This window comes from Mastigoproctus giganteus, chromosome 1, assembly GCF_048544385.1.
Source record: "Mastigoproctus giganteus isolate SK-2022 chromosome 1, ASM4854438v1, whole genome shotgun sequence".
Classification (NCBI taxonomy): Eukaryota; Metazoa; Arthropoda; class Arachnida; order Uropygi; family Thelyphonidae; genus Mastigoproctus; species Mastigoproctus giganteus.
The window spans coordinates 31,121,307-31,135,048 of NC_143575.1; the positions used below are offsets into that span (position 1 = coordinate 31,121,307).

The window sequence follows — 13,742 nt, forward strand, 5'->3', positions numbered from 1 at the left end:
CAACTAAAGAAGTACTGGACAAATAATAACTTTAATATACAAATAAAAATAAAATATGTTAAGTTGAAGCACCATAAAAATTATAGGATTTAAATAATAAAAAAAAAAAAAAGTAAAACTTCTAAAATATAAATAATAAAAGCACTAAATAACTATTCAGTCTATTCATATTATATTACTAATCTAAGGCTACTTATAATTAGGATTGTAGAAAACAAAAAGATAAATAAGATACCATTGTAATTATTATAATTTTTTTTGTAAGACAGAATTCCCACAAAAAAAATGAACTCAGGCTATCTTAAATTCAGAGCTCTCATAGACACATGCTTAATGATCAGCCAGAAAAGACATAAAACAAAAAAAGTGCATTTAGGATTTCTTGATCTTGAAAAAGAATGTGACAAAACATACAGTGGAGCTTGGATAATTAAAAGTTGCTTAATTCAAAATATTAGTTATTTCTAATTATTCTTCTGCCCCTTGAACCTCCTATTTCACATAACGAAAGAAATTTATCATTAATTTGAAGTTTGTGCTTACCCTGTTGAAGTCGGTCATGTGGTTTTTACATGAGAAATTTGCTTTGCTGTTCTTCTTAATTGCCTAATTATGAATTTTTCTTTAGAACAAACATGAGTCAACTTGGGAGAATACTGTTATCTTGGGAGAATACTGTTACTATGATTGCCAATGTCCTCTATGCTTTAGTGATCGTCATAACAGTATTCTCGGGAGTTGAATGCGCTACTGGTAAACATGTTTAAATGTGGTACATATACAAGCCTAAAAAAAAAAAGTAGAAGTGAATAAGAAGAAAAGAAATGAACACAAAGTCTGACATCGCTAAAGAATATGGAATTCTGCAGAACACACTGTCCACTTATCTGAAAAACCAAGAGAAGATAGTAATGGAATTGTGGAATTCACAGAATGGAAAAGACTCAGAGGGCCAATTTTCCACAATTAAAGTGGGTGAAGAAGGCTGGTATCTATTTAATATTGGTCGTCTATCACCCAAGAAATGTCAGCAATTAGCAGCCAAATGTTTATTTTTTATCAGCACCATAAACAATAGTTTGGAAGCCACTTTACAATATAAACAGCTATTTTTAGATTAATTACCATTCTATACTCAAGAAGGTGAAGAAACAAAGACAGGTCAAATGTTCACTTGTACAAGGTGAACAGTTACAATAAAATGGCTTTTTTTTTTTTTTTTTTTTTTTTTTGTGCTTTTCTGAAGTTTTTTAAGATTACATTCATGAAATTCTTATTATGCAAGGTTTAAGCTAAGATAAATTGACATGCTTAGTAAAATGGAAGGAGGAGCACTGGAAAATTCGAAGTGATTTTTATGCCCATTCAACTTCCAGGTACGGCGGAGCTTGGATAATTCCAAGCTCAACTGTACCTAGAAACCTACTTGTTCAAATTTTAGTAAAACATATCAACATGAGAAATCTTTTAAGAAGAATGAAAAGTTTATTAAAAAATGTTCATTTAAATTTTAAAAAAAAATGGCAAATGTGCAGTGAGGACTAAAGGAAGAAAATGTTTTTGTAGGTCTAGGAAGAGCATTTAATAAAGGTAGAAGATTAGATATAAATATCAAATCTACCAGTTTTTTAACTACACTTTTTGCTTTACAGACTACAGTACAAGTAAAGCAGGAACTATAGGAAGCCACTTAAAAAAATTTATTTGGAGCAAAGGAAAAATTAGCCAAAGCCAAAATTAGCCGTGCAGCTCAGAGCTAGATAAGAAATAAAGTTCATCTTCTTTGTTCCATTTTGTAAAAGTATTTTTATGTAATTAATCTTTGATAGCAATCTACTATGAGAAACTTGACAGCCTTTCCCAACAACTACTTTTTGGGACACTTAACCATAACATTTTTTTGTGTTTAGAATTCTATATTTTTTTGTGCTTCTTTAGAGTGGCATCTTTTTTCTTTAGTTTCTATTTCCGCACTATAAATATATGAAGGCTGTTCAATAAAGGATGATAATTTTTTTTTCACAACATACCGTCATTAATCATCTATATTTCGATGGTCCTTTTCAAAGTAGTCCTTATTTGATAAAATACGTTTCTGCCATTCTTCAAAAAGACTGGAAGCCATTTTTTGATATGGGTTTGAGAATTGCCTCTTATGTCTTTATAACTTCTTCTGACAACTGGACACATTTTTCTCGCAACTTCCTTTTTTAATTTTGTAAATTAAAAAACCACAGGGTGCAAGGTCAGTGCTATAGGGCAGATGAGGAACATATTTAGACATTAATGCTGGCTCAGCTGATGACAGTATGAGTAATGTGCAGCATCCACCCTCCTGTGTACAGTTGTGGTCATTTGTGACAAATGTGGTTCTGCAAAGTGTGCAGCACTGTTCTGTAGTAAGTCCCATAATAGTTGTATGAGTGGCACAACATGCTGGTAAACCATTCCTTGAATGCTAAAAAAAAGAGATCACCATAATCTTTCCTGCAGAAGCTCACAAGTTTTTTTTTTTTTTTTTTTTATGTTAGTAATGACATAGACTTTCAAACTGAGCTTTGCTGCTTACTCACTGGGTCGAAATGCCAAAGCATGTGGGAGGGGGGTAATGAAGTGGGTGGAAGAAAGTCGAGGATAGCCAAAAAAACGAATAAGAAACAGACATCAAAGAGTTCTAACAGTCAGCTTCAACTATCAGTGAATTATGAGGGCTGTTCAATAAAGAATGATCATAATTTTTCAAGAACAACCATACTGCTTGCTATTCCTAGCTGACTGCAGAATTTAAGACCAAACCAAGTTGCATCACATAGCAGCTGCACAGCTGATTCGTGTGCACAGTGTGACCCTGGCGGTCAGTCAAGTTTATGCCTATTCAGTTTTGCCTATAAAACAACGGATATGACACGCAAGGAACCATATGCTGCTCTCAAATTTTAGTTCCGTCTAAAAAAAATATCAGCTGAAGAGCACGAAATGTTACAAGAGGCTTATGGTGAATCTACGTTTCCATATAGAATAGCTTGGAATGTTTAAAGCTTAGAATGTTTAAAGATGGAAGTGATTGAATCACAAAAATCAGCAATCCTGGAGCTCCTACCACTGCTGGTCACCACAGAAACCATAAACTCTGACCTTGCAATCATGAGAGAAGATCATTGTATAACAGAAAGGCAACTGGCAGAGATGCTGGACACTGAGAACATCAGTATGAAGCATAGACAGTATTCTCCATGACCATTTGCACATGGCATGTGTTGCGCATGCTGGGTTCCAAGACAACTCACACCTGAGCAACAGCGAGTTCACATGGAGGTTAGCCAGGAGCTGCAACAGATGGTTGCTGAAGATGGTGAGGTTCTGCACAAGGCGATAACGGCAGATGAGACACAGTTTCATCATTTCAACCTGGAGAATAAGAAACAAAGCTCTGTTTGAAAGTCTATGTCATCACAAAAACCGAAAAAAGCAAAAGTTGTGGCTTCGGTAGGAAAGGTTATGGTCTCTCTTTTTTTACATTCAATAAATGGTTTACCAGCACATTGTGCGATGTCAGTTGTGGCCAAACGACCACAACTGCACGCAGGTGGGTGGATGCTGCATCACAACAATGTGAGATCCTACATTGCTCATACTGTCGTTGAGTATTTAGTCAGTATTAATGTCAAATGTGTTCTACATCTGCCTTGCAGCCCTGACTTTGCACCCAGCGATTTTTTTATTTTAAAAGTTAAAGAAGGAGCTGCAAGGAAAATGTTTCCAGTTGTAAAGATGTCAGAGGCAATTCTCAAGAGCATGTCAAAAAATGGCAGAAGCGTTGGAGTAACTGCATTTCATCAAATAGGGACTACTCTGAAAGGGACCATCAAAATATAGATGATTAAAAAAGGTATGTCATGAAAAAAAAAAATATATCATTCTTTAAGGGCTGTTCAAACAGACCTCATAGTTTTAAACTGTGGAATTGTACAGCAGCAAGGCTATGAGCACGTATTCTTGGTTTAACATAAAAGCAAACCACTGAACAAAGCAACAGATTTATAGCCTTGTTCTGATGCAAGTTCTATATTTTAAATGAAATTCATTAAAACTGAAGTTGCCAAACTAACAGCTACAACTCTTGTATCTGTTTCTTACTGAGTTATTTTTGTCTCTATTCAATGAAGATGGGAAAAATCATATGAAAAATAAATTTTGGAAACATTTATCTAACATGCTTTATGGATTTTATACATACATAACACTACCTTTCTTCCTTCACAGATTTTCTGTAGTCTATTTGCCAGCAATTCTTTCAGCTTTCTGATAAATTGAAAGAATTGCATTCAGCTTCTTTGCTATAATCACTCTTCAAAACTGCTCTCATCATGTGATGTGTGAATCATTTTTCTCTTACTTCTTTAAATGTTATATATTTATTTTTATCATCATAAAAGTATGTAGGGAATAGTTTAATTGTCATATATGCAGGGTATATGCCATATACCCTCTGGATTTTTTAGGTGAATAGGGTACACCTTCTGGTTTTTGAAAGACTTGAAAAAAACAAATATTAAAATATTTACTGAAAATTAAAAAATAAATTTATTAGCATTTGATTCTTAGGCAATACTTACAGTTTTATTATTTTTAATATATATACAAAAGTAAGTAAATATACTGTGTGTGCACACACACGCACGCACGCATGCACGTGCAGGGGTATACTCTGGAATTTGATCAATATGTATACTCTCTTTGCTTTTCGTAACATTCATACAGTATACCTTCTGCTAATTCTATGACTACAGCACTGCATATATGGATTTAATTTAAAAAAAAATTGTTTTTGATTTTACTGTTATTTTAAGTTTATACTTATTGAAGTAACAAGTTAATGCAGTTTAATAATACAATATATACAACTTACCTGTTCCAGATATTTATCACAATTAATGTACTCTCTTTCATGAGCATCCTGTAGCTTATGAGTCTTGATATACTGCCAAAGTGCACCGATAATCATTGGGCGAGTCTGTGTATGAATACCAAGTAAACGAGCTAATCTAGGATCAAGTTTGAACTGTAAAGGCTGAAAAACAAATCAATAGAAATTTTGGTATGAATATTTATAAAATTAAAATTATCATTTGCCAATTAAGAATAATTAACTAAGCCTGTTAATTATCCTTATATAATTACGTTATAAATTATTACATATGATTTTTTAAATAAAATGTTAGTTGCAACAAGTAAAAAAAAAAAAATTTTAAATAGAGTTAATTTACCATCCGGAGTGAAAAGCACACCAGATAATCCCAAAATAAGATTATTTTTAACCCCAACTTTCGGAAACTTCTAATATACTATGTGTGAATCTATATATTAATGTCTATATTGATGTATATATACAAAGGGTACTAGGAAAGTTTTGCAATATGACGCAACAATGAATCACAGGAAGCTACTTGTTGCTGCATGTTGAGACATGTTCATACGTGCATAGTAGCCGCAGCGCCAAGTCGATGGGCTCAGTTATTCATTAGTAGTGAGAGTGTAAAGTGCTTGCGATGGCATCGTGGTCACGAAATGAGATAAGGACAGTTTTGCGGTATAATTTCGTGCGTGGTTTAACCATAGACCAGTGCTTAGAAGAAATGACTCTTGCACTAGATGATGATTGTCAACATCGTACAACGATATTCAGGTGGTATAGAGAATTCCAAAGGGGAAATTTCACTCTGGAGGATTCCGAGAGGCCGGGAAGGCCACGAACTTCAGTTACGGAGGAAAACGTTACTGCTGTGAGGAAAATGCTTGATGAAAACAGGCGAGTGACCTACCAACAGATAGAGGATACTTTGGGCCTAAATGCACCAGCAATTCGTTCGATTCTGCAAGATCATTTGCACGTGAAGAAACTTTGTTCTCTCTGGGTGCCGCATCAACTGACTGAAGAGCAGATGACACGACGTGTGACTTGGTGCCGGGAGATGTTAAAAAAGTTTGATAAGGGACAATCTCGGTATGTGAACAACATCGTGACAGGTGACGAGACTTGACTGTACTATTACGATCTGCCGACCAAGGCTCAAAACAAAGTTTGGGTCTTTGATGATGACGACACACCCGTAATTGTCAGAAAATCCCGATCTGTAAAGAAGAAAATGATAGCTGTATTTTTCAAATCGAGTGGAATTGTGGAATGTGTCGTTTTGGACACGCAGAAGACAGTCACAGCTAAGTGGTATACTGAACAATGCCTGCCTAAAGTCATTGGATCTATGAAGAACCTGCGGCCAAAGTCAAGAATGGACACCTGGTACCTCCATCACGATAATGCTGCAGCTCACCGCACCAAAGCTTGCACCGAATATTTGACCACGACAGGACTGAAACTTCTCGAGCACCCTCCCTACAGTCCAGACCTTGCTCCCTGCGACTTTGCACTGTTCCTGCATGTGAAAATGAAGCTAAAAGGGAGGCGGTTTTCCAGTGATGAGGACCTTCTACGGGCTTGGGACAATGAGTGTGCTTTACTCCCTAGTGAAACTTGGCAAAACTGGTTTAAAGATTGGTTTCGGAGGATGGAGAGGTGTATTGAATGTAGAGGAAATTACTTTGAAAAAATTAAATAAACAAAGCTGTATTGCAAAACTTTCCTAGTACCCTTTGTATATATATTAATGAATATATATATTAGTGTCTTGTAACTCTCATTGGTAGTTTGGTATAACCAATTTTGTTGAAGAAGGTCCTATATTAAAGCATTCATCTTATAAGATGACCTACTAAGGTATAGAAATGTTTAACAGGAGTTGAGTAATATATATATATATACATGAGCAATAGAGAGTAATAACCAGTCTAGAATGATTTCTGGAGTGCCTAAGTAGCCAATGTGGTGTATGTTATTTTTTTCAATATATTTCCAACTGCAAATGTTGAATATTTTAAAATATTTTTTGAGAAAACAAATATTGAAAGTGACCATAATTAATGTTAAAATTTAACCATTTTTAAATACAGTGGACCTCTGCTTTATGATATTAATCCATTTCAGAGACACCATCGTAACGTGAAAATATCGTAATGTGAACCCAATAACACATTGTTTTTTGTTAGTTCATTCCAAGACCTCTGAATTTGAAATTTTTGCTATATAAAAGAGAGAAATTTTTGCCATATCAAATTTATCTCTCTAAAAGAGAGATAAATAGCTTCCATTATTTAAATAATAGAAATTGTACGTACTGATTGAAAAATTGATTAAAGCAAAACATGTGGCAAACACTTTTACAAATGCTGCTATTGGCTAAGAGGAAGGACCATGTGGTCCAGTCAGAGATAATCATAAGTCCATCATAAAGTGAAATGAATAGGTGGTTAACATGACCACTGGTTAGTAGAATCAGCTGCTTTATACAATCAAATTTCAATAAACCAATTCAAATCATTAAAATGCACTGCACTTTCATTGTTATATGTTTGATTATAAGAATCAATTTTAAAACAGTGGCATTTATGGAGGTCATTACCATAAAACAATAAAAACAATTTGCAGTTTCCAGAATATTGCACTTTTCTGTTAGTGCAATCAATTATGAATGGGTAGTAAACTCGATCTTATAGCATTTGTGATAATACTGATAGCTGGAATTCTGTGGGTTTTTACAGTATTATGGTGAATTGTTTCCCCTTCCATGAAATCTTTAATCATATAAAAAACATAAATTTTCAGAATCTTCTCTCATTCCTATTTTTTAAACTTCATAAACTTGTTGCTCAGTATTTCACTTGCACCTATCATGTTGCAATTTATGCATGCCATGTTTTGTTATTGATTGCTTATCTTTTTTATCGTTTTATATTTTACAGACCCCCCCCCCCCAAATGTCAGTGAACAGAAATATCAATTAGTCAGTACATACATATTACAGTATTAAGCTATGCATGTAAGTGTAAATTTATTTTTATTTTACTAACCTGTGGAAAATATCCTTCCAATTTTCACGTATCATTTAATTTTGTTAATTGGTAAGGTAATAATGAGTAAATTTGTGCTTCATATCTTTACTTTTATAGCCTGTGGATAATATTTCTCCTATTTTTGTTTATTGGAAGCACCATTTAATAGAATTAAAATTTAATTTACAAACGTGATAATAATGACTGGTGCTTACTACATGTATTGTGAATGGTATTTTATTTTATTTATTTTTTTGTCAGTTGTTGGCGCATCTGCTTCTGTGGTCATAATGCACCTCCCAAAGTTTTTGCATTTTACTCTGATCCAAGCCCGAGGGAGGATTCGAACCCCCGACCTTTGGGTTGCCAGGCAGGCACTTTACCCACCTGGTTAGCCCTGTCAGCAGTATTTTATTACGGAGAGTCCATCATAAAGTGATTTCATCGTACAGTGAACCAAACGTAAAGTGAGGGTCCACTGTATATCTTTAATAGAAGCTGAATAATAATGCTATGGCAATACGTGTGGGATGGTTTAAATTAAACTTTTCTTTCGAAGGTCTAATATTAAAAATGGCTAATCACACAAACTGAAATTTAGAATGGACAATAGTCAACGAATGTAGAAAGGAATGGTGGTAGTTTACAGAACTAACTGTTTTTCATGAAAAAACAATTAGTTCTGTAAACTGCCACCAAGGAGTTATACATTTTATTCATATTGCAAACAGCATCCACATCAGACTTTTTACATTCATAAAACTGTTCAATTATATATGATTTGGATTAATATCAACAATAAGCTGAACCATACACCCACATTGCTAAATGTTTCTCATATCAATTACTTCAGAACATATCTAACATGACTTGTTATACTGTCCTTAATGTTTACCAGGGTTTCTTTGTTGTCCTGTCCTTATATACTTTGTTCTTCCAATAATCCGACATTCAAAAATTCTACTGACTGAGGTCAGGTGAGCAAGGTGACTAAGTACTTGGAAACATGGGAAATTAGGCAGTGTTTGGGAACTATGTCACTAGGGGAACAATATGAAGTAATGCTCCATTCTGCACGAAAACCTCTTGCTTGAAGGTCAGGACAAAACACTAGATGAGTTTGTGATACCATGCACCAATAACAATATGTTACTGAATCGTATGGTTGAACCTCTTCAAGAATTTTATAATCTACTTGTGCCATTGTAAAATAACAAAACAATATCTGTCTTTCAGTTGGAACAGCATTCCAGAGCATTTCTCCACATTAATAATAATAATCAAAAATATATCAGAAGGAGCCAATGCTTCTAATATTTAAACAAAACTGATCTTCAATTGAATGAAATGGCCTTCTAAAAAAATCACAGTACCTACCTAAAAGTGCACCTTCAGGGGTGAATGGGTTCAACTTGGCATATTTCATTTTTTTTATCTCCCACTTCATCTTATTTAATGCATTAAATCAATTGGAATTGGAAGTGAGTTTTTCTAAATATTAGTGGCTGTTTAAGATATATTAATAAAGTCACAAAATTTAAGGCAATTATCCAGAAAATCCCACACACTTAATAATGAATAATTAATGCATGTCACAATAGAAATAGAATAAGAAAATTATACATGTAATTATGAAATGAAAGAAATTGTATATTAAAATTATTTGCATTATTACATTTTAATGCTAATCTCATGTTCTAAAATTACTTAATGTTTTCATTTTGTTCAATTACAAGATATTACTCATAAAAATGTTTGCATTCTAGGACCTTTTTCATTTGGTGGGGGAAGAGGGTGAAAATATATATAGCATTAATTCAAGTAAAATGGTTAATGATTAATTAATGCCATTTACAAAAACAAACACTGAGGGATATAACTATTGACAAGAGTAATGGGAAAGGATTTTGCTTTTATAAAGGCAACTATGTGGTGTTAGACAGTTTTTAAATTCCTTTCAGTGGGATCAACTTAACTGATGATGTTACCAATCGAGGATATATAATACTAAACTTAAGTCAGTAGAGAACAAAAAATATCTGAGTAATTGTGCAAGCAGTCATGAAGTTCTCTGAGCAGTGCAGATGGGCTGCTAGGACACCTCATGGAGTTTTGTCAACGATAAATAGGAATTTTGTTAGCAAGTTAAGGAGGCAATTATTTGGCTCTATAAGGCACAATAGTTAAGCCACATTCCTTGAGTACTGCATACAGGTCTGGAAGCTTCATTTTAGGAAGAATGTGGATTGCTTGGAAGAGGTGCAGAGAAGAGAAATCACATTAGACAAGAACACAAAGGGTACTCTTACCACAAGACACTGGTTCTACAAATTGCAGCTCTTGGATACCACACATTTGTGAGGAGACTTGATTGAGATGTTTAAGACTTTAAATAGATTGAGTAAACTTAATGATGATGGTATTCTAACTCTTTCTCAGGCAATGTAAATGTAAATTGAAAAAGGATGGCTACAGAACAGATGGGCAAACATTTGCTTTCAGCCAGAGAGTAAATGATTGGTGGAACAAACTGATATCAGGTGTTGTGGAAGTGAAGAGCTTGAATAAATTTATAGAAGAATTAGACACATTATTAGATGGGGTGGACAAATCAGGTGGGTAGTTTGCTTTTTGGCTGATGAGTATAAGCTTGCTTCCTTGTATCATATGCTAGTATTACTACTAACAATAAAATAATAATAAATCCTGTATTCAGAAAAGATTTTAACTGACAGCAGCATTAGAACTGGTAACAGATAATGAGACGGCCTCAGCATTCAGTGGAATTGACAATTAAATAACTAATCAGATAGTGGTGATAATTAACGATGCAACATCACGCAAAGATATTAGTATTAGTAACGGCCGCATGGTACAAGAAAGCCTATGGCTTATGCTGCACCAGCCAAAAAAAAAAAAAAAAAATCCGAACAAAATGATAAAAACAAAAAAAAAATAAATAAATAAAATAAATAACTAAATAAATATAATAAATAACTAAATAATAATAATTAATAAATAAAAAAAAAAATAAAATAAAATAAAAAAATAAATAAAAAGGAAATTAAACCTATCATCCTATGCGCTTTCCTTACCCAAAAGTACTATCCAGATGACCTTTGAATTTCCCCAAACTGTCAGCCTCTACCACCCATGAAGGCAACTTATTCCAGTAATTTTTAACTCGCTGGCTAAAATAGAACTTGCTGCAGTCCAATCTAAACATTTCCCCCCGTAACTTGAATTTATGTCCCCTTGTTCTAGCATCATTTATAATCTTGAAAATTTTGTCCTCATTCATTTTACTGATGCCTCTCAAAGCCTTAAACACCTCAATCAAATCTCCTCTAAAGTGTCTAGTTTCCAAACTCTGCAACCCACATATTCGAAGTCTTTCTTCATAAGGATGCCCTTTTGCCGATCTCACCAGGCGAGTTACCCTTCTTTGCACCCTTTCAAGAAGCTCGATGTCTTTCTTTAGGTGTGGTCTCCATACTTGAACACAGTATTCCAAGTGTGGTCTAACATAAGCCTTATATAATGGGATTATCACGTCCCTATCTCTACTTGCAAAAGTTCGATAGATCATCGATAGGACACCATGGGCCTTCCTTGCAACCTGTTTACAATGCTCAGAGAATTTCATGTCTGACTGTATCGTAACACCCAAGTCCCTTTCCTCCAGTACTGGGTTTAGTTGAACTCCACCAAGTGAATAAGTTTTTTTGGGATTACTGTTTCCCAGGTGTAATACCTTACACTTTGTGGATTAAAGCATAGCTGCCATTTTTCTGACCATTCCTGAAGTCTATCTAGGTCTCTCTGAAGAAGCTCAGCTTGACAGTGATCATTAACTACTCTACCAATTTTAACATCATCTGCAAATTTAGACATCACGCCCTCTATCCCTTCATCAATGTCGTTTATGAAAATTAAAAACAACAGTGGTCCTAATACTGATCCTTGTGGAACCCCACTTCTTACATCAACCCAATCTGAGGAACAGCCATTTATCACAACTCTCTGCCTCCTGCCCTGAAGCCATCCTTCTATCCATCTAAGGATTTTCCTAGTGATTCCAACCTGTTCCAGCTTATAAAGCAACCGCTCATGTGGGACTGAGTCAAAAGCTTTGCTGAAATCTAAATAAACAATGTCGAAATTATTCCCTAAATCCAGCTCGTGAGTGACCCTTTCGAAATAGCGAACCAGATTTGTTAAACATGATTTTCCCTTTACAAAACCATGCTGAGTATCCTTGAGAATTTCAATTCGATCCAAATGATCCTGAATTCCACCCTTGATCATTGCCTCCATGATTTTCCCTACTACTGAAGTCAGACTGACAGGTCGATAATTTCCAACTTCACTTTTAGAGCCACCCTTATGTATGGGAGATACATTTGCACTTTTCCAATCCAAGGGAATCTCCCCAGAGTCTAGTGATGCTCGCATAATTAGCCTCAATGGTTCAATGCACTCGCTTGCCGCCTCCCTTAAGATTATGGGGTATATTCCATCAACTCCAGGAGCCTTACTGGTCTGTAGGCTCGAAAGTTTTTTCATTAAATAATCTTGCGAAATTTCAATATCATTAATTACATATTTTTTAACTTCGCTCCCACAGTTTCCCTTTCCCACAAAAGGCTTTTCATTTGTAAATATCGATGCAAAATAACTGTTGAGTTCATCTGCAACGGCAGCTGGTGTATTTATTACTATCCCCTTTCCCTTACGTAAAGGTCCGATCTGGTTTGTCCTGCTCTTCTTGGCATTTATATATGTGAAGAATTCTTTATCTCCCCTCTTTGCTCTGTTTGCTAGTGATTTCTCATAAACTGCCTTTGCCTGTCGAACCTTTTCTGTGGCTCTATTACACATCACCTTGTAGCTGTTATAGGCTTCAGTACTTTTTATTGCTCTGTAACCTTTCCATGCCACCTTTTTCTGCTCAAGTAATGCGGCAACTTCACTATTCATCCAACTTGGAACCCTTCTCTTGGAGTATTTTTTTAATGGTATATACGCATTCAAGGCATCTGTGATTAATGTTTTAAAAGCGTACCACAGTTCAATTGTATTCATTCTCTGCGCAATATCTACCCAGTTAATAGAGGCCATGTAGTACCTTAAGGCATCGTAATTTCCTTTTCTGAAATTAAAACCCATTCCTTTGCCTTTTACTGCTGCTACCTCTCTCGTCATCATCCACCATAGAACTCCGTGATCACTTCCTGCTACTGGTTCCTCTACTGTCAGCCCTGTTATGTCATCTGATTCATGTGTGATGATGAGGTCTAGGATATTCTTTTCTCTAGTACTTTCCCTGACATGTTGATACAAATAACAGTCATCTAGTTGATTTAAAAATTTTGTTCCCCATGTCGAGTTTCCTTCCCATTTACTCCAATCAATTAGAGGCAAATTGAAATCACCCATAATAAGACATTGACGCTTACTTGCCCATTCCATTTGCATGTAAGGCTTTTGTCATAATCTTCACAATCACCTGGTCTGTAGATTACTCCTACTCGCATTATGCCTTTGTTTCCAACTATCTCACACCATACAGACGCTATACTAGCATGTGAAATGTCTGAATCCGGGAAAGCTATCGTCGCACTCAGGCTGCTTCTGATAAGAAGCATTACCCCACCACCCCTTCTATCTAACCTATCCTTCCTAAATACATTATAAAGCCGTACTGAAACTCATCATCCCCAATTTCCGGGTGGCACCACGTCTCTGTAAGCCCTATTATGTCCGCGTTACTTGTTTTAACCAGCAATTCGAAT

At 35.0% G+C, this 13,742-nt stretch overlaps 1 protein-coding gene across 4 annotated transcripts in view; it reads right to left on the bottom strand.

The window, feature by feature from the left end:
• Positions 1–13,742, bottom strand: part of Bap60 (Brahma-associated protein 60) — a 165,470-nt gene that overhangs the window by 69,180 nt on the left and 82,548 nt on the right. For all 4 annotated transcript variants that reach the window (XM_090372238.1, XM_090372219.1, XM_090372224.1 and 1 more), the window contains one exon: positions 4,910–5,071. In XM_090372238.1, coding sequence (XP_090228364.1) covers positions 4,910–5,071 — 162 coding nt within the window. The remainder of the gene's footprint in view (positions 1–4,909; positions 5,072–13,742) is intronic.